Here is a 27,183-nt window from a genome sequence, read left to right on the forward strand (position 1 = left end):
GTATCTAACACATTCACTGATCACCAGGCATAATCATAAATTTGCTTGCTTTCACAAACTTGTGTTACATCATTAAAAAACAACCCAGGCAGCATAGTGTTTAGGCGGGGTTGAATTGGACATAAAATTTCTATAACTACAGTTCTGTTGCACGCTGAATGTTGTCAAACGTTTCATTGATGGCACATATTTACTAACACTATTATCATGTGAGTGGAAAATTTTCTTTCTGTTGCACCCATCTTCAATTACTAAGACCACATAATGCTTTCATTTTGTGTTGGAGGTGGCCAGACAGCTACTTTATATATATATATATATATATATATATATATATATATATATATATATATGTTTCCATCAAGGCTCTGTTAAAAAGGGTTTTATAACTAATTTGTTACTATACTTAAATTGTTAATGGTATATAATTGGAAACTTGCTATGCAATTTTTATGACTATTGAAATTTGTGCCATTTAACATAGACGTACAATAGTTTTATTATTGTAGTCATTTAAAACAATTTTTTTTCCATTTAACAGTTAACAGTTCACTTGTTGCACCGTCAGTAATTATTTATCTCTATATAATATGTGTGTTTTAAAATTTTGGCTGTGCATAACTTTTAGGTTTTTAACCTGTATGGAGAAAAAACCTTACTCTTCTTGCTTAAGGAAAATATAAGTGTTTATATTTTTGAGCATTGCATAAAACTAAAAAAAATATATATACACATTTTGTAGCATTGGGTACTTTCGCTGAAGCAGATTTAAAAATAAAATATATTTGTTTGATGTGGACCTTTTCAAATTCATGAGAGCTACATAAGTAAAGTAACTGATGTGTGAAAATCTTAGACTTCCAGATAATATAAATTGGGTACAAAGATTATTATTACTAACATTTTCTGTTTTTGCGATACCCTGCGTGATTATCACGTGCAAGTTAAAAAAACTTAGCTGTTTGGCGGCCCTTTATTTGTGATTTGCATTTACCTGCGGCAGCATTCAGTGTGATTGAGGCAGTAACAGTGGAGTTGTGGAAAGTATAACTAGATGTTTATAAATTAGGTTAAATAGTTGATTAAAGTGCATTAGTTGTCAATATTGTGGTAACATGCATACGTTATTTTGTGATAGTTGGCTTTTTCATGGCATGTGAAATACCATAATTGTGTAACAAAGTGCTTTGTTATGAGAATGTTTAGGTGTGGGGACACAAATCAGATCCTCTTGTTACATAAGTCTAAAAGCAATGCTTCAGTAAGTGATGCTCAGTAGAAAGGTAAAGTCAAGATGTTCAGAGCACTAGCTGAAACAATTTTTTTTGTGGCAATGAACAATATTTTTTTTAAGAAATTTTTTGTGGCATGATTTTTGTCTGTAGAATTTTTGTAGAAAAAAAATTTTGTTTGAAACATTTGTGAATGTGAAAAATATACAAATTACAATATGTTTTGTTTATTTTTTTTTTTTAAGTCAGCCGCAGTTTTTATTTTTCTTCAATTTATTTAAAAAATTGCATGAATGCATTTTTAAATGTGTGAGCAGTTGTATACCAAGCAGTGTTTAGTTGAGTACAGATTCTGCCTGTGTCATTTTAACAGCTGTTATAGTTTTTTTTTTGTTTCAAAGCTCTTGTAATGTTTTGAAAGCATGATGATATGTTTTTGTCCAATTTTGAAAGACTTTCCAACATTAAAAATGAGAAATTTTTTGAGAAGCATTAATTTTTGTTGTAAGTAAAGTCTCATTAGCTATACTGTATATTTTTTTGTGAACACATTTACAGTGGCCTGTTAAGTAATAAATTGCTCAGAAGTACTAGTGTACTTACTTTTATTCTGTGACACAACTTTATTAAACTATTTATTATTAATGATAATACTATGAATTGAATGTTACAAAGTTTTGGGAATTTGCATAAACACGTACAGTTAATTAAATTTTTGGCTGAGAGATGTTTTGTACCATCTTATTGTGTTCAGTTACACTAACATGGTTAATGTGTTCGCAGCTCTGGGATTGATGGAAACCCAACCGTTTTCTACCGTCTCATGCCAGGCTCCACGGCACAGACAAATAAATTTCATACTTTTTATTTACAACAGAGAGCGGATAACGGTTTCACTTGGGCTGATATAAAAGTGAACCACCCGTTAGATTACGAAACAATAAAAGAATATAATCTCACTATTCGTGTTGAGGTAAGTCCATATCGCGAGTAACAAAAAAAATATTGCTTTTAAGCTAAGTGTCTTGTTTTAGTCACCAAAATGGAACCTAATTCAGAAAACCCTGTTTCAACATTTCCAAATGGACCTATGAATTAAAAATGATGTGAAGATAAATTTCATAAAAGAGTTAAATGTTACTGAAAAAAAAAAATATTTAAGGCTCGTTGATCAACAGAAATATTTTATAAAGGAGAATATTAAAACAGGGTTATACAGTTGGAGCACATGTATTTAAGAAGTCATGTATAAAAAACACAATTTTTTTTTAGAATATATGTTGTATCACAAATGAATAGATATCTTTAGTGACCACTATTTTTTTTAGTAAAGCAACAGTGTAAAAATAAACAGCAATGAATGTAGCAGTGTGCAACATGGGAGCAAGCAGACCCCAAAGTTCTTTTTCCTTGGAACCTGACCTTTTTTAAGCTGATTATTGAGCGTGTTGCAAACAAAATTGCTATTCTGATCCAACATTTCAAGTGAATTTGGACTTTGTTGAAACATTTATCACTCAGTTCTGGCCTCATCGCAAATATTGTCAAGTTAACATGCAGCCTTGCACTTGTTCACTCATATGAAATGTTAATTGGAAAACCATTTGATTTTGATGTTGAACAAAATATTTCCTGCATCTCTTCAAAACAGTTTCATTTTTAAAACATTTACTATAATTAGAGATCTAACACAGTAATAATTTAATGCTCATAAACTTATTTCTGGATTCACAGTCAGAACTATGATTGTGTGTTTTTAATGTGAAACTTTTTAAATATCAGACTAAATCATGCAATCTGGATATAAATTTGGACTGTAGCTAAATGTCCATATCATCTCATCTTGATAACCTTTTAACTATTAGCCATAAAGTAGCAAGTGAGGTGTCATTTCTTAACATATATAATCAGGTCACTGACATAACCTTGAGATTTTACGTATTGTTTCAGTCTTATAAGTAAAAGAAGACGAAATATTCTACAATGGGGTAGCTAACAGAAAGCTGTTAGGGATTAGTTCAAAAAATTTGGTTTGCATACAGCTTATATAATTTTTTGTATTTTTTTTATTTGTACATAATGCAGTTTCAGATAACTCTGACTGTCATTGAACAGTGATTCATATGAATCAGTAGTGTTCTAAATTAGGTCCTAGGTCCTACACAAATAATATTTTATTCTATGCTATGATGTAATCGTACTAAAATCTTGTATGCCAAAAAGTGCAAATGGATGATATGCAAAACTATGTATTATTAATTTTTTTTTGCTTTTTTTCTTTTAAATTGGAGTGAAGACTAATGTTTATTTGGATACCAAATTCACCACTGAAAAATCTCAGTTGTGTGTAGGCAGATTATAGCAAATGTTTTTTTATAAATGTGTAAGTAAATCTTGTACGATAGTAAAATTTCCCCAGTAATTCAGAATAAGGAAGTACTCTACATATTTTTGAGCTGTCAGCAATATGAAATGTATCAGCCAGCTCTAGCTTGAGTTTATCTTTAAACACATGATTTCAACTCACAGCAAAATGCTCAAGTATCAACTTCTCATTGCAGCAGTTACGTATTTAAAAACATTCACGAGCACGTCTGCTTTCAGTTATAATGACCCAAAATAATCAGTAATGTGAATGTTTTATCTGTAAATTCAGAATGATCTTTGTTCTGTGTGCAAAATAAAACAGAAGGAAGAAGAAAAGAAATAAGATAACCAGTTTCTGAAAGAGTAATGCACGTTGATGCTAATGTTGTAACTGTACCCAAGATTTAAGTAAAAGGTTTCATGTCAGGACAGTCATTTTACACTTTTAAGAAAGAGAACAAATGATTAGAATTTTGGGATGGAAATATTTGTTTTAAAATTTTTTTTGCCCGTTTTATTCTGATCTTCAATAGTATGTGTTGAACTAGAAACATGGGTGTTCTAATTTTGTACCATGAGACAATAAGTATGAGAAAAAATGTAAATGTGCGAAAAACATTTGGTAGCGTCTTTTGAGTGTTTATTATCTGTACCATGTAAGAAATTATTTAACAAAACATATAAAAATTACAGATGTCAGCCATGATATGATATAGTTTTCGTGAAATGTGTCAAGTTATTCACACATGCACGTGCATAAGGACAAAGTTGTTTGTGCTCAGTGCATGCCAAATAATAAACTACGAAAGACACAGAAGCTTATACTACTGCACCATATACAGCTGCTTGCTGTGACTCTGCAACTTGATTCCTGCCAGTGGCAAGTGACATGCCAGAGCATGCTTCAAGCTGTGCTCCTCCCTGAGGTTTAAAGTTCCACAAACAATGACGTTACTCTGTCATGTGCATGCGACGTTAGCTCTGAAAATGTGCTCAGAACCTATGCACACATTACAGTGTTGCGACATTGCAGCTTAATGTCATTTAGTAGATATTCCACAAATATGGTTATTAAAGTAACATAGCTGGAACTAAAATTTATGTCACAAATCACAGATGTAAGGACACAATTTATATAAACCTATTATTTAAAGATTTCAAAGTTCATGTGCACTTGTTCCACTCCATGCCATTTGCTACTGTCTGATAGTGGTTTTTCTACGATGTTTTACTTTTGAGAAAAATCCTTCACATGTAAATACCGAATATTCATGGATTGCATATGTCAAATTGAGGCATGAATTAGTATTTTTGAATGTTTGGTGCTTTTGTCAATCAGTTGTATGATTTTGGAACCACGGAGAGTCCCTCCCAATGAGACAGTAAAACAATCCACTCTTCAGTTTGCAACATGATGGGAATTTCTTAATTGTTGAGTCATTCATATTGGGTTTGGCCATCACGCTCGTAACCTTACCCTACCAGGGTTTATTTTCCATAGGGGACACAGAAGGTCCAGTGAATGAGGCCTCGTACAGTGGAACAGTTAAAGTGAAGTTATGAAGAGTGAATTACTGTTATTTCTGTGTAAATGCTGGTTGATTTAAATCTGTGAAACAGGGAATACCATGTGAAGTGCCTGGCAAAAGGTTTTGCCAGTTACAGGTCTAGTTATAAGTTGTCAAAATAGCAATAAGATTTTCTTTTTTTCTAATTTTTTTATTGGGTTCACTATTAAATGTGACATGTTTAACTTTGGAATGTGCTCTAAAATAAATTCACTACAATAATTGACAAACATTTTAAATTTCAAATGCATTTGTTTATCTTTTTATGTTTTTGTTTATAATAGCCTTTATAAACTCAAATACTGTTATAAAAATCTAACAAAAATATATGTTCACAATACAGAAATGTAATGTGCTATTAAAACAACAGCAGACAACCTCTACCTTCAGATTGACATCTTCGGTGGGGGGGGGGGGGGGGGGGGGGGGGGGGAGGCCACAATATTTTACTTAGTGATAAAACATGCAACATATTGTTACGATTTACCTGCAGGGTTCGTAAAGGATAGCCCAATTAATAGATTTTTATTTCACACACACACAGTTTTATTTATTACCACTACTTGTCACTTACAAATAATCTTCTAAATTGGCAAATAATTAACTACACTTAAAGAAATGCCAATTCCCTAGTCACTCGTTTCACACACCTCGCTGGGCCGCACTTCCGGCGCAACTCTGACCGCAGCACCCCTCGTGGGTCTCCGCCGCGGGACTCCGTCGCCGCACTCCGCCGCCGCCGTCACACCCTTCGCCGAGATCCCACACGACGCCTCACTCGGAACTTCACTCGGCTCCGCCGCGCCCGCGACTCTATCGCCCGGAAACTCCGCCGCGGGAAAACTCCCGACTCCACTGAACTTACTCACTCCCTGCCCTGGAACCTTCGTCCAAGGACTTCGCCACTCTGCCGCCCGGAAACTCCGCCGCGGGAGAACTCCCACTCAGTCTCTGACTGACTGACTGACTCGAAGGTCGGCCCAACCTCCTTAAATAGCCCTTGGGTTCCCATCCAGAACAATCGGGCATGTCTCCGAGATATCTCGCGACCTTCGCCGTCGAAATGCCCAGAAACGCGTCGTGAGTCCTCGAAGGACGCGGTGGCTGCTCTAAGAATGCCGATAAAGGCGTCTGAGTCATTTTATTCCGCAGTGCGGCCTCTTTTAAGTAACCTGATCTGAGGCAGGTGCGCGCTGCGACGGTCAGGAAGTAGCGAGATAGTATGACACGAGATACCAGGGAGAGGATGCGGGTGGAAGGGTCCGCAGACAGGCCGAACGAGCGCGGCGACGCCAAGCACTGCAGCCAAGCGCGATCGTAACATTGCCCCCTCCTTAAACCTGTTCGTCCCGAACAGGTAATGCATCTCCTTCTGGAGGTCCCCATGCTACTCGAAGTTTAGGCCTCCTGCCTTTCCTCCATCGCGGGCTGTACAGTCTCACCAGGTAACCCTCTCTCTCATTAGATGTAGCTTCTCTTGTCACCCGGCGACACTTCTGCGTCGCAGATGCCCCATGTCGTTCAGCCAGCTGCCCGAGACGGGCTGACCGTTGCCTTGGACGGACCCGATACTCTTGAGAGCATTGCTCGTTGCCTCCGAATGGTTCGCTTGTTTCTTCCCTTTTTCTCTCTGTTTGTTCTCTCGTAGCTACTCGTTCACAAAGCATTTCTTCCCAGCTCTTCTTCGTCTCTTCTTGGTTCCTCATTCCCTCTTTTTGGTTCCTCATTCCCTCTTTGTTCTTATGAATATCGTCTGGACTGTACTCAGTTACTCCTTGCACCATCTTCTTCACTCTTTGTGTTCTCATTTTCTCTTCTCGGTCTTTCTTCCCCTGTTCTTGGTCCTTCTTCACCTCTTCTTGGTCTTCCTGTGTCTCTTCTTGGTCTTCCTTCGTTTCTTCTTTGCACTTCTCTATCTCTTCTTGACTCATGTACATCTCTTCTCGGCTTTTCTTCAGCTCTTCTGTGCATTTAGCCCTCTCTCTTTGGTTTATCTTCATTTCTTCTTGTTCAATATTCCTTACTTTGTAACTCATCCTCACTACTTCTATGCTTTTCTTCAGCTCTCCTTTCATCTTCATGTCCTGGCTGTTCTCTCCTTGGCTAATGTCCTCTTCGCAGTGTTCTTCGCTGTTCTCTTCGCTGTTCTCTTCACTGTTCTCTTCACTGTTCTCCTCTCGGCAGGTCTCCTCTTCACTGGTCTCCTCTTCTCTGGTCTTCTCTTCGCTAGTCTTCTCTTCGCTAGTCTTCTCTTCGCTAGTCTTCTCTTCGCTAGTCTTCTCTTCGCTATTATTCTCTTCGCTAGTCTTCTCTTCTCTAGTCTTCTCTTCGCTAGTCTTCTCTTCGCTAGTCTTCTCTTCGCTAGTCTTCTCTTCGCTAGTCTTCTCTTCGCTAGTCTTCTCTTTGCTAGTCTTCTCTTCGCTAGTCTTCTCTTCGCTAGTCTTCTCTTCGCTAGTCTTCTCTTCGCAGTTCTTCTCTTCGCTGTTTTTCTCTTGGCTGTTCTTCTCTTCTATGCTCATCTTCACTTCGGTCTCTATTTCATTCCTCATTTCTTCTTGGCCATTCTTCATTTCATTCTGATCCTTCTTCATTTCCTCTAGGCTATTGTTTGACCCGCTCTTCGTTTCTTCATGATGGTCCTTACCCACATTATTTTCGCTCTTCACTTCTTTCGCAGAGTTCTTCATACTGGTTATCCATGCCCTCATGTCATTCACCATTTCTTCCAGGATAACCCTTATCTTCCTGATATCTTCTACATTTAACTCTTCAGCAGCCATCTCTTTCTAAAGCATTTACTAATTAATCAACCTAAATAATTTTTTTCTAATACTGTTCTTAATTTTAAATGACCTAGCCGAACCTTCTTATTAAACTAAAAACATCTCTCTTTCATTCAAAACTAACACTGACTACAGTATACTCAAACTAACTCTAGAAAATTTCAAATTCACTAAAGTTCTAAACACTAACTATATTCTCGTAAAATAAATTCTATCCTTAACTTTTATTCTAATACTCTAACTGAATCCTAAATCTATTAATTAGGGCTATCCCACTTCTGACACCAAAATGTTACGATTTACCTGCAGGGTTCGTAAAGGATAGCCCAATTAATAGATTTTTATTTCACACACACACAGTTTTATTTATTACCACTACTTGTCACTTACAAATAATCTTCTAAATTGGCAAATAATTAACTACACTTAAAGAAATGCCAATTCCCTAGTCACTCGTTTCACACACCTCGCTGGACCGCACTCCGCCGCCGCCGTCACACCCTTCGCCGAGATCCCACACGACGCCTCACTCGGAACTTCACTCGGCTCCGCCGCGCCCGCGACTCTATCGCCCGGAAACTCCGCCGCGGGAAAACTCCCGACTCCACTGAACTTACTCACTCCCTGCCCTGGAACCTTCGTCCAAGGACTTCGCCACTCTGCCGCCCGGAAACTCCGCCGCGGGAGAACTCCCACTCAGTCTCTGACTGACTGACTGACTCGAAGGTCGGCCCAACCTCCTTAAATAGCCCTTGGGTTCCCATCCAGAACAATCGGGCATGTCTCCGAGATATCTCGCGACCTTCGCCGTCGAAATGCCCAGAAACGCGTCGTGAGTCCTCGAAGGACGCGGTGGCTGCTCTAAGAATGCCGATAAAGGCGTCTGAGTCATTTTATTCCGCAGTGCGGCCTCTTTTAAGTAACCCGATCTGAGGCAGGTGCGCGCTGCGACGGTCAGGATGTAGCGAGATAGTATGACACGAGATACCAGGGAGAGGATGCGGGTGGAAGGGTCCGCAGACAGGCCGAACGAGCGCGGCGACGCCAAGCACTGCAGCCAAGCGCGATCGTAACAATATAAACATTTATGTTACTTAATTTTATAGATATATAAGTGTAATAAGACTACTTTTATTTAATGGTTAAGATATAATTTGAGAAATGTGCTGAGGAAACTTAATTTTTTTCTCTTCAGAACAATGGTGCCCAACAACTTGCTTCAGAAGCAACTGTGTTCATCATGTTGGAGGATGTGAATGACGAGATCCCATTGTTCACTGAACGTGAACAGGAAACTGTTCTTGAAGGTGAACCAATAGGAACGAAAGTGACACAAGTGAATGCAATTGACAAAGATGGAACATTCCCAAACAACCAGGTTGGTATTGTAGTTGACCCTACGGTTTTTTTCCTCCCTAAGCCAGGAATTAAAATAGCCCGACTTGTCCGAGTGTCGCCCATTAGTTTCATCAGTTGTCAGTCACAGCGTGATTAACAACACTTCGCTGGCTCTGCATGATATTTTTGACGTGTTAACATCTTAGCTCTTGGTATATGGCATTTGGTAGGAGTAATTTTGTAAACTGAACAGAAGTTGATTGGAACCGAAATGTTTAGAAATGGTTGCTGTCATCTGTGTAAGTCTCAGAAATCTCAAAAACGATGGTGGACCCTCGTGATTCATCCGTACATACTAACTTTTGCGAACATCAGGGGATGTATTAAGGGTATTGGTGTGCCAGGCTAAAATTTATAATTTTACAACTATCCTTTAATAGTTAATGTTACAATTTGCAGTCACATAAATAAATAATGACAACTCAAAAAAGACGCATTATATTATTGACAATGCTGTGTTAACAGAAATGTAGAGATAGTGCAGTTTTCATCATACTGTAGACACAATAAATTTTTAGTCTACATATATACAACACCAAGTTGAATAAAATATTTTTGTGATGAAATTTTTACTTTGAAATCAATGCTGAATCACCTCAAGGTTTGCTTGTAGGCAGTATTTACAGACTGATTCTGTCATTTAAGCAAAAATAAATATAGGTACATTCATACACTTAGTGTGTTTTAAAATGTTTCAAGTTAATTTTGTTTTAATGTATCTATTGTAGGTACTGCAGATATTAGTTTGAAAAATATCTAAAAGATATACAGCATTCGTTATGCTTTAGAAAACCAACAAATTGTTAAATATCTTGGATGCCATGTTTGTTTTAAAGCAGTTTTTCTGGCTAGTAAATTTTAGGTATTTTTAAAGTTGCTATTATATCTTGTTATGACTATTCAAGTTTACAAAATGTATTCTCGGATAGTTTCACCACCATAAAGTTTTCTTTGGCGCAAAAATATGCTTAATATATCCCCGGATGTTTGTGAATGTTAATATGTAGGTGGAAGTTGTCACACTTGGGTCTACCATCTTGACGAATTTGGCTCAAGGCTATAGCAGTTTCTGCATGTATGTGTATTGGACTTCGACCTTTTAAATTTCTGTTGTGTAATGTGGGTGCTATTTCATTGCATTTCTGGTGCATACTAAAATTTCACCCTCGACGCACCTAAAAAAGTTTAACCTCAAGAATGCAGGCAATGATAATTCCGGTCTAGGGGGAAATGTCACAGGTTCATTTTTGAGACATTGACATGTGACACTTTTGGTGCTCCTGTTATTTGGCTAGCCCTGAGAAATCAATAGTACCATTTTGTTAAACAGAATCATTGTTAGGTTTTATAAAGGGGAACAATTTTTATATATTTTTCCTGAAACAAATACTTTTCATATATTTATCAGGCTCCGCATTATTTTAAAGAATTCTACGTTAAATTTTGTGTGAGTTTCAAATCATAAGTTTATTTGCAACATAAACATGAGAACACATGAATTTGCTCGTTACAGAGGTTATATGTTTACACATCACTGGCCAGTACTGAAAGATGCTCTCAATTTTTTTTCCTATTTCAGTGCTGCCAACTGTTGAAGAAACTACGGCCTTTTTAGGGATTTCTCTTTGTATAATTAGAGTCGTTTGACAATCATAAAGTTATGCTCTCATAACTCATTAAACTTAATTTTTTTTATTGAATTATTTATTTAAACTTGAATAAAATTATTGTGCATAATTAATTACACTTCTGTGACAAAATTTTTGTTCAAAATAACAAGCTCTAAAATATGATCAAACGTAAGTTAAAAAATAAATATGGACCCAGCTTAACAATTAAACAAACTTCAAAACATTCTAATATAATAATAGCAGACATTTGAAAGTTATAATTTCTTTTGTCCATTCATCAAAAGTATCAAGTTACCAAATTTTTGATGAATGGACAACATTTTTGGGGCCATCTTATTGGTTGCAGGTCATGTGATTGACAGACTGATGACAAGTGAGCAATGCGACAGACTATTGTAATTCTGGCTTAACTTACCATACAGCTAAGTGTGTAAACAGAAGAGTTAGAGGCACGAAATGGACCTAGATGCATGTCAGGGCAGCTTGCCAATCACTGATTCATGCAGGAATAATCATGCAAGAAACCATGAATCACAACTAGGGAGAGATTGGGCGTACATGGTTGTGATTAGTGCTATGATAACTTTTCAAGGTATGCCTATAGCTAATCACATCTAAGAAGGGATAGAATATAATTGGCATCACTGCAACTATTAAGTTTGGCCATTCTTATTTTTATAAGCCTGGAACTTGAATTTATTTCGTAATAACATTTTGTTACATATTTTGTTTTGGGTAACAACCAACCAAAATAAAGGCACAAATTAGTGAATAAATAGCTACAATCAGTAAACTTTATGTATCAAAATTGATGCACATTTGACTAGTAGACCAGCATTTTGCAGGGGTTATTTATGGCGATGGTGTTTTTTTTTATTAAGAACCAATTTAAATCCAGTGAAAATATTATTTATTTATTTTTTTGTGAGAATGTGTCTTCTTAGAAGCTAAAAGTAATTGCATAGGGTGTTTTTAAGAACACTGAAAAATGTGTTTAGTTAATTTTGGCTTAACATCTTGCAGACAGCGAGGTTATTAGAGACGGTAACACGCAACGATACAGATGAGATACAGATGAGATTGTGATAGGAATAAGTCATACTCATGCCTGTAGTAATGGATCATTCTAGAATTTGGCTGGAGGATCGGGAATTCGTGGAAAACCTAAATCATGACAGGGCCTGGCTGGGATTTGAAACTTACTTCTCGGAATGTTAAACGAGACACTTAAAAAATAACCTGCTTGTTTATTGTACACGGGAAATCAGAACAGCTTCTTCATATGTGCACGATACTGTGAACTGTCAATGGCGGTGTTCCAGGTATATTACTACGTGGTTGACTCGTCTCGGAACGAGGGGAAGGACTTCTTCGAGATCAACTTGCAGTCCGGCGAGGTGTTCACGAAGATTGTGTTTGATCGGGAGAAGCAGGGTGCGTACGCCCTCGAAGTAGAAGCCCGTGACGGAGCTCCCTCTGCCCGGCCCAACAGCAACGGACAGCCCAATTCAGGTAGGTGGCCCAGGATTCTGTTCGTTGTGACTGCACTGCCAAGGTTTGCATCTTTATGGACGGGCGTGTTGATTCTTCGATGCTTTGATACTACCGATTCTACCTGGAATCATAACTCGCTTTGCACTAATTAGCAAAAGACATGGTAAAATACTTGATGGTTGGATCACAACCACAATTACCTATATTTATCTCTAACAATATACTTACCAACGTTAATTGCGGGGAAAACATTTTAACCTTACTACAATTTTATAACTTTATTTCATAAATATAACATCAACGTAATTTTGATCTCCATTCGTAAACATAATTTATTCACTTCCAATGTCGACAAGATATCATAAATGTATTTTGAAGTAAATATTGTAAAGTAGGCTGGTGAAGTGTTTTGTTTGAGATTTTAGTCTTATTTCTAGTTACATTTTCAATAATTTTACGTTCATATTTTCTTCCATAAAAAAGTTTCTTAAAAACATGATTCAAGCATATATAATGTCTTTAAATAAAAGGCCTTAGCTTTATTTGTTTGTTCAAAACATGTTGTGACTTCTGTGAAAACAAACTTTTGTTCAGTGTGCATTGTTTTCGCTTTCATGTCAATGTTTCATTGCTGTGACCATGATAGCATGTGTTATTTTTAACTCACCATTACCATGTTGGTTGCTAATGCGCAGTTTAAGATTATGATTTAATTGTTTGTTTATGCTGTGAAATGATACGTACACTGACAGCAGACATAATTTTGGTTGTAATCATAGTAATTGTAATGCCATTATTTTTTATTGTTCCACTAATGCAGTTTATGATTTAAAATATTTTTACTAACAAACACTATTAGCAAAACAATATATATTTTTTTATATATTTACAGTTTTCTAATATTAATCTTGTGAATAAATCACTAAGAGCAATCAAGTCAACTGCAAATAAATCAAAGGTAAAAAGAGGTTACATTTTTACATGAAATTATGAATAACCTTTAGTGTCATTTGTTCTGAGTAATATTTATATAAATCCTATCAAATTTACAAATAAAAAAATTATCCTAGTAAAAGGTAACATTATAAAAATTCAAATGCTAATGGTACATACAGTTTAGTAAATGTACACATAGCAAAAGTAAAAACACGTACCTAATTATATAACACAAAAATTTACTTATAGGCCTACATAAAATATTATATTTCACATAGTCTCGGATTATTCTACCTCTTTTGCTTTTCATGTAGAATATTTATAAAATGTACTCCCATTACAGATATGTTTGTCAAAAGTGCTGCACATTTTCTTTGTCTTTCTATTTTATTTTGCCAGACAAAAGTAACATTTATTTTGACCTTCATGCCTTGCTGTGTTCTGGGGTTCACTTTCGTCAAGTCCTGCTATACTTTTTATTATTTTTCTTGATGTGTCTGGCAGATTGGGATTGGACAATTAAATCATAAACTTAAAATTAAACTGAAAGGTAAGCAAAATGCTCATTAGCAATCAACATGGTAATTATAATGGCAGAGAGCAATGGTGAGTTAATAATAACACATGCTATCATGGCCACAGCAATGAAACATTGACATAAAAGCGAAAACAATGCACACTGAACAAAAATTTGTTTTCACACAAGTCACAGCATGTTTTGAACAAACAAATAAAACTAAGGCCTCTTATTTAAAGACTTATGATATTTGGTTTCATAAGATCCAAAGCTAAGGTCTTCAATAATGCATGGTTTGATATTGACATACCCGTGTGAGACGTGTAGATAATTTTTGAATTGATTCCACCGTTGTTCATTATTGAGAAAAATACTTTCAAAGGCCACCTTTTGCTTATTGTGAACACAAATTACTTATTGACCTTTCACCTTATGAACTACAACAACACCTTCTTTTTGAGGTTATAAAAGGTTATAATTTCTGGTTTGTTGAGATCTCCCAATTCCTCATCTCAAAGTTTGTGTCATGACAGTACCTTTGATGACCATGATTCTCATGCATTTTCGTGAGACTTATGTGTACATGCAGTTAACTATTTCTTGCAACACAGTAGCTAGAAGATATAATTTCCAGCAATCTAAAATTGATACATCATTCCTGGCCACCTGGGGGATGAGTCACAATGTTGTGATTCCCAGTATGCTTATTTGCGCGAGGGGGATGTTGGATTTCGCTCTTCTCTCAGTGAAATTAAACAAGGTTATATTTATTTCTTATTTCTACCACTTTATTCACCTCCTACATTTTCCACTGTTCTTATTTACACAACACACACATGTCCTCTTCACTTGTTCTTTTCTATTGTTATCCATCCCCCCTTACCACCACAACATACCAAAACTTCCCAGAGAGAAACAAAACAATTGTTAAATTTAACTATTTTACAGGGGATGCATTGACCACACCGTTGCCTTATATTTTTCCAGGATGGTAACTGGTGGCCCTCAGAAATTTTCCTCTGCATATTTTTCGCTAAAATCATAAGCAGACAGTTCTGTTTCAGTCCCATGTTCATTATGTTCACTTTCGTAGTCATTGGGTTCTTCATCATAAGGTATATCTTGTTTGTTGTTCACAGCCACATTTTCAAGTGAACCAGATTCTTGCAGCAACGGAGGAATACCTAAAAAACAAAAAAAAATATTTTTCAGTAAAAAATTTAATCTGTCACATTATATAATATTTATTTGACTCCATATTCAGCCAGAATGGGATGAAATGATAAAAACTCGCTTTTATATTTGTAATGAAGTGCAACAAAAATAAATTATCAATTTGTATTTACAGTACTATTATTACAGTTATGTCTTACTAAGTATAATTTTTTTTTTTATTGGGTAGAATTCTTGGTATTGGTTACATTCAAAATAAATTATAGTTATTTTATTCAGTAAAAAATGTTTCAAAAATAGCTTTAGCAGAGTTTTCCTCCACACTATTCCTGTCATGTAAAATTTATTGCAATAAACAACATTGCTACATCATGTAGTTTTAACAAACCACAACAGATATTAAATCCTGAAGAATTGCTAAGTCAACTAGTCTTCTTGATCTGTTCATTTTGTCATAATTCATACCTCCAGCTATCTCACGATTGGTCTATATTGAAATATTTTGCTGGGCTCCAAGAACCATTTCAGTTTCATAGTATTTTATTTTTTGAGGTATTGGCATTTTACCTTAAAGAGTGTCTTGCATAAATTAAAGAAGTCACGAATAAAGTTTTTCAGTTAGGTTTTCTTTTTACCAAACACTGAACACGGCCGCCATATTACGACTCGGTAACTTTTACATTCATGGCACAAAAACACACAGTAAAAAGAAAACCTTCTCAAACAAATTGGTTCATCACTTGGGCATGATCTTTACTTACAGGTCTCTTAATTAAATCCCACAGTCATGTGTGACACACGGTAAAAACAGCCAAGAGACCATTTTCTGCTCGGCGCGACCACCAATTTACTAAAGGGCTCCACTCTAGGCCTTTGCTGCCTCCTGTGGTCGTAAACTTCTAATTGAAAACTGTCCGACACAATGTTCCTCAGCAAGGCCTGGACCACCGGCGTGAAATTCTTCACTTCGCTGCGTTAACATGTTAATTTAACAAGCTGCCACTCAACACCCCCGCTCTCACAGATGCCCAAGTAACGACTAACATAGCGACCTATGCATACAGCATCTTGTTCACTGGGATAAGGAACTGCGCTCGTGAAGCCATCAACAACCAATCACAGAGCAGCTTACAATTTTGGCTAATGACAAAAAATTTTCGGCCGTGAAAACACACCATGATCATTTACGACTTCATTCACAAGTCACAGCAGGTGATCTAATTTCCCACACATAAAGTACATCTGTCTCTCTCTAATGATGATGCAATTGGCAGAACTATTGCATCAGCCTGTTTTCAGACAAAGAACCTTAAAAAGAGACACAAAAGAAATACATAAAATTACAGAAAAACTTAAATGAGTAAAAAAAAAAAGTGCCGATTTAATGTTGATATTTTGGAGGGTGAAGGGGGGTTACGTAAGTACTACATTAAATACATTCTTGCGATATTTTCAAATATAAATGTTTTTTGTTGAATTTATTGTAGATTGAACTCTTTCATTCCTGCAGAAATGATGTAGGAAAATTGTGCCAGTAAAAAATTTCTAAAAATTGTTACAAGAAAAAATATAGTTAGGGCTCATTCATATTTCTTTTTTTTTTATGTCAGAAAATTTATGTGTATTTAGACTTCTTGGTGATATTTTTAAGGTTTGTCTTTTCCGTGAATTACCATTGTTTCATTCAGAAATTATGTGGAAGTAAATTTTAGTATTGGAATCATAATCAAACCTGGAATCAAGGGATATTGTGGGATTGGAATAGAAGAAATGTAGAATCAACCATCCTTAGTTAATTTTTTTTTAGTTAATAGAAATGTGTCATTTATCCATGTGAAAAGTTGAGACTTCTTTGTGTGTCGTACTTTATGCTCAGAACTGTATTGAGACCAGTTCATTGTCTTCTTCTTGACTTACTTTTATGGAATCCTTATATAATTTGTTGTTATATGATATACTTTTAACAAAATCTACCTGTAAAATTAAAAAATATATATAATTACTTAAATATTTATTATTGTAAACATGAAACTAATTTAGACTTTCTAAATATCAATGAATGATACTACCTCAGAATTTTTTTTATAACTTTGACTTTAATCAGTGTTTGTAACACTAGTCTTCCATTTTATTTTAACGACATAGTTTTTAAAATTTTGTCTTTCATTAATGTTAAACTTACAGTACAAAAATATTTTAATATGGTAATTATTTGATCATGCTTAGCAACTTTTTATATGTTGGGAAGAAGGATGAAGTATATTTACACACATACCATAAAGAAGCATTTAAAAAAAAACATCCACAGCCTACCTAAGATTCTGAACCAGAGCCTTGAACAGTCTTGGTGCCACATAACTTATCCAGTGTGTTTCATTAAAATAAATTACAGGTAACTAGGCTATGAACTGAAAGCATTCAAGTGTCATTGAATGTGGCATAATTTTTAACCCGTACCTAAGTAATAAATGCTTCAGGAGAAATGTGGTAACAGAAACATGGATTATTTAGTGTGTACATACTGTCAATGTTAAAGCAAATCAGCATCACAAATTATGAACAGCTCTGCAGTACCTAAAACAACTTTTAAGAAGTCCCCTTTCTAACAGCTTTTATTTCAGTTCCGGCATTAACTGTGAGAAAAATGGTAAAGTCTATAACTCACAGCTACATTTTGATCAATTTTGAATAAGACTGATAGCAAATTGTAAAAATCTGCTCACAAGATTTATTTTGAATAAAAATATTTTCAGAAGATTTACATACATAAATTATTTGATTTCTATCCATTAAACTTCATTATGTGCGGATGAACATGTACAAAGAGGAATCTCAAAAACCACCCCCTTTTGCACCATATTAATGAAAGATTTTTCATGATCAATTTATTTGTCTCAATAAATAATTATTATCAAAGTCAAACAAGAACTAGAGTACCTATTATCGGTGCAAGTTTTCATAAAGTATTTTGTATAAATTAACATAGTGTGTGTACATATATGCTGCAATAATTACTATCCATAAAATCCATTGTACTTACATAAAGCTTGATTAAGCTTCGAAGGAAAAATATTTATATTTATTGAAATTATATTCAGTGGAAATTCAAGAAGTTTCTTTTTCATTTACTTTGATAATTGGGTGATGCTTATCAAATACGTATTTGAGATGGTGAAATTTTGGTTATAAGTTTAAAAAAAAATATCTGTGACGTACGATGCCAGATAGTTTCTCTATTATTATGCTTCTTTATCCATCCCCCCTTCTACTTTTCATGCGCCACTCCTCCGCCAACTGTTAGCCTCTTAACGCAGCCTGTTGCATATTTATGAATTACTTTTTAATGCTATTCCCTCGAAGGGCAGTCACCGCACGCACTCATAGCCGTCTGTTGGTCCACTTGGTATTCTGCTCGTCGTGTCTGTCCCCAGACCTTGTCTGCTGCCAACTGTAGCACTCATGTTGAACCAGAGGGAAATATTTACCTTGCAGCACCAACAAGTTTAGTTTCTAATTTCCATGCCCAATTAATATTCCCATAGTTCAGTAAGTAAGTACTTATGAAATGAGCGTGTGACAGAAAATATAGTGAATTAAGTATGACCACAAAATTTTAATTTCAAGAATGGCCATTTTTTTTACTAGTTAAGTAGCACATGGCCAGTTATAACTCAAGGTGTAGCTTAAAGTATATTCCTTGTTTGGGTGACACGCAACTTCTCAAAAACAATTGTAGCTTCATGTTGATTCGCAGCTTAGCTGACAACTTACACACAAAAGCATTAATGTTTTCTTTAACCCTAACTGTAAATCTGTATGCACCTAGAAGATTGGCAAAATCACAGCTTTTAAAGGACTGTAATATATTATTGTAAACATTGCCAGGTATAATTACGACAGTCAGTTTGGTTGGAAAGTAAATCCATGCCAATATCTAGACATAGGTTATTAATGATGTCGCCGGGGGTTGTTTAGGTGTTAGATAGACCTTCAATTAAAAGGGCGCCGCTGTGTCTAGGGGGGCACGGACTAAGATGAGACTCTTAACTCTGGGCGTGACGTCGCCCGTGTGGGGACATGACTCTACCCCCCGTACACTGCCTACAGAATAATTGACCTGGGCCCGCTCTCAGCGACGGGCACGCTGTGTAGTAACGTCGAGGGCTCTTATGGCGTCCCACACGCCAACCTGGAGTGCACACGTGGTCAAACAAAAAGAGACAAGTTCGATAACGCTGTGATTTATTGAGGACTACACGGTACAATTCCCGCTTGAGCGCATTACATAAAGAACTAGAAAATAGGTTGAAATTGTTTAAAAGCCTTGCGGCGCGATCGGTTTACGGGCTATCTGGCCGCGACGTGGTCGGACGTTACGTGCGTGGTGATTTCTGAATTCCTTACGGATTACAAGGTAACTAATGAAACAGCCGAAGAAAGCGAAAACGTTAAGAATTACACAGAACAGGATTACCGGGTCCGTATAGCGAAGTTGAAGTCCTCGGAGTGAAGAGCGCGTCCTACCTCGGGTGGTGATGCGAAGCGAATGGGGCGAGCAATGGCCGCCGGGGTGTAGGACAATGGCGTTGCGCGCCAAGACGGATAGTACCGTCATTCCGAACCGTATCGCGCCGTGCCACATTTAATAAAACCAATTAAATTATCAAACACCCTTTTACATTTTACCCTGGTTGTTCATAAACCGCAATCACGTAATAATTGAATTAAACAAGAAATAATTAAATAAAGTTATAGTAACGGGATGGCCTTCGGCAAGTCTGACTCTGTAGCGGCCCTTAAGCATTTCTGCTGAAAGGAAAACAAATGAAATAAAGTATTATGCCCTGAAAGTTACATACACAACACTAGGGATAATTAAAGAAATACAATAATAATAATAATAATAATAATAATAATAATAATAATAATAATAATAAAATATAAATTGGGAGATATTTTTAAGAGTTTTTGTGAGCATCTTTGAAACATCACACGTCAGTCATGGCGCCAATCGCAGCCATGGCTGGCCAGTAAACCCCAATAAGCACACGATGCACGCGCCCTTGTCCTGCATGGTTAAAAACCCGCATGGTAGAGTGTATAGGCTTCGGCCTGAGACACACTTAGGTCCTCCCCTAACCTGGACCCTCCCCTACACACTTAGAATTAACTTAGGCTAGGAAAAAAAAATCATATGATAATGATTATATACTAGGGATGGGCCAATCAAATCTTCAAATCCTCAAATACTATCAAATCTTTAGTACCCGAAGGATTCAATCTTAGAGGAAAAATATTCGAAGAAAAAAATTAGTGGAAATAAAGTAAATTAAAATATTTTAACAGTGATAACTTCTGAATACCAGTTCATTTTTATCTTTATAACTAACCTGTTACCTTTCCTCAATACAGTGTACTTTTAACATGTAATTATATAAATAAAATTAACAATATGTATTGATTCTGGAAACTTAGTTTGTGAAACAACTATTTAAAGAGTAGAATGTTTTAACACAATAGTTATAATTTTCAAAATCTTGTACACTAATTTATGTTTGACACTTGAAACCTAGATTCATATTCAAGGGATGTATTCCAGGCACTCACTGGGATTCTAATTCGAGATTCGAAGTAGAGAAAATTGGTACTTGACCCATCAATATGATATACATTTGCATCACTTTTTACCGCTGTTAAATAACACTTAGTAAATATGTGGTTACAAAATTTGTGGCGAAACATAAAATAGAAGACAGCTATCGTGATGAATTTACAAGAATGGTCCTTAAAAAAACAGTTTGAAAATAAAATCAAAATATCCAACAAGACAGATCCTTAAGAGTATGCCACATCACCAGTTCTGTTTGCTCGCCCGAGTGATTAGACAAGTGCCCTTTTGTATGGTGGCTCAGTGTGGGAGGCTTACCAAAGGAATGTTTGTACGTAGTGTTTGCACCAGATTATCTAAATTTGTTTGATATATGTTGTATAATCATCATAACTACCGAACGTACGTCGGACTGTGTCAGTTGAAAAACATAGGTGCCCCTCCTGCTGCGCTGGAAAAGCTTGATTGCTGTGAATGTGCTGATTTCTCTCCAGGCGAGTGTGGAAGGTGGTGCTTGCCCGATGAAAACACGTTTTGATTCCGCAACGCCTGTTACCTGGTGGCTGCGGACTGGGTCGGGGATCAGGTAGCAATGATAGTCCCCATTCCATTCTCCCTCCCACAGCCAGCTCCTCCCTCCACAACCCCCTTCCCCACGTGCGCGCGTGCAAAACTAACAGGAGCAATTAACCCGCCTCCCCTCCGCCCACGCTGATCAGGCTCGCGGACACGAGGGAGTTCAGCAGGGGGGGAGGGGCGGGCACTTGAGCCGCTGGTCGAGCAGATTGGCGGTCAGGGATGCCCTCTTGACTGTCGCTCCCGGGAATCCCTTTGGACCGGGATCATGGTCGCAGCCGGCCGGCTCTGGCGCCGCCCTCAGCTCCCACGTTTCATTGCGTTTTTTTTCCCTTTCAAACTGGATTGAAATACAATCTTATTTAGTTATACACATGTGAAATAATGATAATTCTTTGCAAGTACAGTAAACTCTCGTTTTATCCATGGGCGGATTATCACCTTTGCTGCTTATCCGTGGTCTTCCTGGGAAAGTGAGGCCTACAGTCCAGGTGTTATAGGTAGATATACCAAGAATGCACGAGTCATCACTTTTCCGAATCCCCCCTGTTGCTTGTGATTTAGCGAAATCCGTTTCTGGAGGAAACGACGTCGATGAAGAAACTATTGTTGCGTGGATACCAATGATACAGGCTTTAAAAATCTTACTGTTTAACAAATCATAGGTAGAGCATCACCAGGAATGGTTTTGGAGGAGAGTGAGGAAAAAGAAGAGGATAAGACGAAGAAGTGAGACACATTGAAGGGCTCATTCAGCATTCTGTGACAAAATGGTGCTGGAAAAATTTCAGTTTCAATTGAAGATGTGTTTTATCTCGAAACATCAAAAACTGCTGACAGATTATTTCGTGCAAAAGTAAACTTTAAAACTATTTAACTATGTACACACATACATTGAAAAAATAAAAATTTTAAACCTGCTTTTGGTGTGAATAAAAAATTTTCAAAAGCATTATGTTGGATTTTTTCTTTCTTTTTCTTTTTTTTTCTTTTTTTTTACTATTTTGCGGGTTACTGTGGAATTGGCTTATCCGCAGTTACCACGCCACCAAATTCCGCGGATAAACGAGAGTTTACTTCATATACATTTCTCTGCTAATCTCTGCACTCTAATTATGAAATTTTAAAAAAATATTACAAATATCACTGTAGAAATTGATTTTTTTGGGAGAAAATTTAATAGTTTTTCAGTCAATTTTCACTGGTTCATAGTAATATTGACAGTTACACATTTAGTAAGTGAATGGTTTTTGTACATTTACAATAGCAGTTGCTGTATCATGAGAGAAAAATGAAGTGGTGTGTTTAGCTTCTTGGAAGCCTATCCTTGGATATCCTTGTTCATTTTTGTGCTGGTGGAAGAATTTTACCATACTTTAACAATTTCCTACAAATTACACTGTTTCACTTTAAATTTACTAAGGATTACTTTCTGTAGTTTGGTAATAGTGACAGATAAATGAGAACTACTCTTCTCAGTAAGTACTATGGACTTCTTATTCGGACGGCAGAACTTGGGTTTGTGTGGTTTGAAAGACATGTTTTACCTAATTGAAGTGTCACTGTCAGTGAAATTCAATAAAAGTTAGTATTTGAAAATAATCAGTAAATATAATATTTTACTTCACTTACTTAAAAATATGTTAGAAAAATAATTTCCCGGGCAGTAGGTACTGTAATTAATTTAAAGTTGTATAAAAAAATTAAGAACACTATGGATATTCGAAAGACACTTTTTTAAATCGAAGGAAACCTACTGATTGCATTTTTCAATGCCCCTGTTCGAGATAGTTAAGTTTCACTTCCAAATCTCAGAAATACATTAATTTTTTTTTGTAATTTTAATAGTTATTCAAATAAACTATTTTTTTATGTTTTATGTTTGCACATGTGCCGTGTGCTGCTGTTAAGTTGACAGTATATAAACTATGTAAGTGGTCCTTAATAACACCCAGACCTGAGAAAGAAATCAAACCCACAATCCAAAAGCTTGAAATCATGAATGCTGATCACTTTTGTAGTTTAAAATTGGTTTTAGCATCTCAGCTGTAAGTTAATTTAATTAATATTAATTATATTTTTTCCTTGGAACTGTTTGACATTTTTGTGAAACACTTATGTTTTATTCTTCTGCTTCATGCAACTAAGCCTTGGAGAAAAAATGAGGAATCTTGGTGCTATTATCAAATAATTTTTATCAATAAATATCCTTGAGACACAACTGCAGTGTCAAGATGTCATTTGCATTTCCATTAAGTCATATCAATTTTTCATATGCATAATAGGTTCTCTATCTCTGAAATCATTTAGAAATAAATTCTGATTACATAAATTTCCAGATGGTCTATATTATTTTTTTATATTTTTATTGTTTCTTTGTGTTCTTTCTTCAGTGACCCTATTTCTGATTTATATTTGAGATAGCGTAGGTTTGCTACAAAAAAGTTATTAACCTGCGTATACAATTATTTTTATCTTCAAGAATTTGGTTTATCATACTCCCAGGAAAAGTCCGTTAGCGGATAAGTATTTGGTCCTTTCGGAGCTATTACCATTCAATATGCAGCGCACCACCACAGTTCAATATGCGTGCCGTGTCGAGATATGCCCTTTCTTCACCCCTCTCCCTCATACCGCTGCCATTTAGTGTGCCATAGAGACCTCACGAACCCCCATAATGCCCCCCCCTCCCCAACCACATGACCATCTGGGCATATCGGGAATTCCATCCTCTTTGGGCATCTCCCCTTTTCGTCCGTGTTTACTTACGTCTAGTGGAGTCTCATCTCTCTTCCTCCTCTCACGTAATGACGTCATAAAGCTCCATTCTCTCCGTCGCCGCTAAGGAGGAGGGGGAACCTCGCTGGAGGTATTCCAGAAATCCTCCTTCCCCCTCCCTTACTCTCATCTTTCAAGGGTAGACATCACCCTCTCCTCTCTTGTCCTTGTTTGCAGCGAACCCTTATGCGTAACCTCGAGGCGCGGCCGCGCGTCTTTACGTGGCGCTGCCAGGGCGACCGAGATTGTTCGCAGCGCCACAATCACAGCCACAGCGCGGGTTTCAACTACTTAGCGTAAGGCGGATTAGGCCTCGCACTTGTGATCTGGTGTAATTATCAAAGTAGTTGTAGTCGCCTGCGTAAAATAATTTGTTATGTCCTCGCGGCACTTTAGATTGGAGCCTGTTAGTAAGTGCGTGGTTGCAAAGTTGGTTTAGAAGGTCTGGGAGATATGATTTATGCCTTGACATGCCAAAACATTGGGATAAATAGTTAAAAATTAGAGTTATAGCAAATAGATGGAAAAATCCAAGATGCCGGGGCCTAATTCCCTTTAAGGGGGGCAGCGTCTTTAATTTTTAAGCTTCTAATATTTCGTGAATTTGCACATGATTTTAAATAAATTCATATTGAAACCATTATTAATTGTTTGTAAGAGGTATTTTTCTACTAAACAAGTCCTTATTTAATGGTTTTAATGAACATAAATGTATTTTTTTTTGCATTAGTTGTAACATGTACTGAGGGAATGAAATCATGGGGTATACAGTTTCGGATTAACCGTTCGTACGTAACCTTCGTCTTAAAACTCTTAATTTTTTTTGTATATAATTCTTTGAATGAATAAAATTAATTTTTCTCAAAGCGATAAAAAAAAACTTGAGTTTTTGTGACTTTTATTGATTTTCATTGATTTATAAATTTTTATTAAATATTGATATTATTTTTATTAATTTATCTATGTTATACTTAAAATAAAGGTTTTAAGACAAAAGCTACAAACAAACGGATAATCCAAAACTGTGTAACACATGCCTTCATGCTTTCAATTCATTCTAGGACAAACATAAATATTTGGCCTTAATTTATAAGAAAGATTAAATAAGGACTTCATTAGTACAACACTTTTTAAAATAAGTGCAATATCAAAAGAGGCACAGGGCGGAATTCCGACCTCTGGGTATCTTCGTAGGCTCGGGATTGTATACCCAGAAAAGCATCGATATTAATTATACCCCCTGAAAAAAATCACAGTATACTCCTGCGTCACAGCAAAATCAGAGGGAACATGAGTGCCAACCCCTATTTAAATTAAATAATTTTGCGTTAGCGACAAGATTTACGGTGGTTGTAGAATTATTTCTGATCAAATAGTATCCAGACATTCAGTGTTCCATCTCAGTACTTTATTATTTGCAACAAACCGGTTGTTTTAGCTCCGGCCTTGGGAAGCATTTTAGACCATAAGTAACTTTTATTTCGTAACGAAATTGCAGCCGTAGTTTTTCGGTCGAATTCAGAATCTACTCCCATTTACATGTGTGAATATGCATATGTTAAATATTCTTATATTAAATTTTAATTGTTTTAATAACGTAAAATTCAAATCACTGTTCAAGAACGTATGTTATCGGCTTCCAGTCATATTGAAATTTTAAAATATATAGCAACAAATAAAAAGCCAAGTAACTTCAGAACTGAGCCTCCAAGCGAGCTCCGGGTGTCAGGCCGATTAGGGGATCTGCACTTGAAGCAGGGCTCTACAACTCCCGGGCGCCACGTCGCCATGACGCCTAACCTTTTCTCGCTCGAGACTGGCTGTTGCCGAGTTGCCGAGATGCAGAGATACATAACTGCTTTGAAAACATCAGCAGATTTTGTCCTTACAAATTCTAATCTTCTTGACAGGAATGACTGCGTCCAAGAAACCGCGACAGTATTTAAACTAGTGCGCGCATATTTTATCTGTGGCACGCAGCACAACACGAACTCATAGATAAATAGAGTACTTGGTATAATAGTTGGTACAGATCGGTCGTCAGTATCCCACATGGCTGACACACACGCGCGGAAACTTCGCATATTTACAACAAGACATCAGCCTTGTAGGCGCCGCTGGGTACTTTGATGTTAAAATAATATCTCAGCGTAGAATTGCTCACAAAAGTAAATATGTTTTTCTTATCACCGGCTTCTAAATTTTGCGTCTGGCTCATAAACTATCAGGATTTTGTGTAGGGCCTGACTTAATGTTTATTTTTAAATATATTTTTCAGATCTTCGAAACCTTTGGGAGTGAGGGAGCTTCACACTCGAATTTAGCTTATTTATGGATTTTTTTTTCAATAAATGCACATTCATTGCAAAAAGTAAAATGTAACGTGCCAGGGGGCACTAATGGTTAATGTTTCGTGCATATTCGAAGCGCGGAGTTGCCAGCAACGTTAGGGCTTTTAGACGTGTGTGTATGTTTGGGTGTTTGGCGGTGGTGGTGGTTTGTGGAGGGGTGGGACCCATGTCATCAAAGTTTCAGGAGCTGTCTCCTTGTTCTGGCCAGCAGAAAGAGTACAGGCAGAGACATACAATTTCCTTGATGGCTTTCCTCACTCACGCAAGGCTCCTCGTAGTATCCTCCACGTTCCTTTCAAGTGACACTTTTGCCCTGCAAGCAGCCTTTCCAATTTTAGAATTCTGCAGGTCACTTGTAAGTTATATATATTTGCAAACAGAACAGAAATATTCATGTAAAATTTTAATTGTTTTCTAAATTTTACATTCTTACCGGTAATTTATGCTTGGTTATAGTTGCTATAGTTGTTATAGTTTCCCGAATAGCTTTCCAGTATTAACTGCGCACAGTAATAAGCATAATAAAACAAAATAAAGTCGAATTATTTAATATTAGATTATCATTTCATGGTTTAAAAAATTATGCTTAAATGAACCGTCACCAAAAAAAAAAATTCACCGATTTTCGAAGGAAATAGTGTTATTTTGAAAAACGTGTTTCATGTACAGAAATAACCACATCCATGTGTTGTACAAAGCTGCAATATCTTTCTTGTAGTATTACAAACTATATCTAGGCAACTGGTTTCCAAAGCTATCCTTTGTAAAAGT

At 36.4% G+C, this 27,183-nt stretch overlaps 1 protein-coding gene across 3 annotated transcripts in view; it reads left to right on the forward strand.

Moving 5' to 3' along the window:
* The window catches only part of LOC134542324 (neural-cadherin-like), an 865,978-nt gene that overhangs the window by 393,285 nt on the left and 445,510 nt on the right, over nt 1-27,183 (forward strand). For all 3 annotated transcript variants that reach the window (XM_063386490.1, XM_063386476.1, XM_063386483.1), the window contains exons 12-14: nt 2,016-2,205; nt 9,146-9,328; nt 12,302-12,491. In XM_063386490.1, coding sequence (XP_063242560.1) covers nt 2,016-2,205; nt 9,146-9,328; nt 12,302-12,491 — 563 coding nt within the window. The remainder of the gene's footprint in view (nt 1-2,015; nt 2,206-9,145; nt 9,329-12,301; nt 12,492-27,183) is intronic.

This window comes from Bacillus rossius, chromosome 1 (assembly GCF_032445375.1).
Source record: "Bacillus rossius redtenbacheri isolate Brsri chromosome 1, Brsri_v3, whole genome shotgun sequence".
In the NCBI taxonomy this organism is placed as follows: Eukaryota; Metazoa; Arthropoda; class Insecta; order Phasmatodea; family Bacillidae; genus Bacillus; species Bacillus rossius.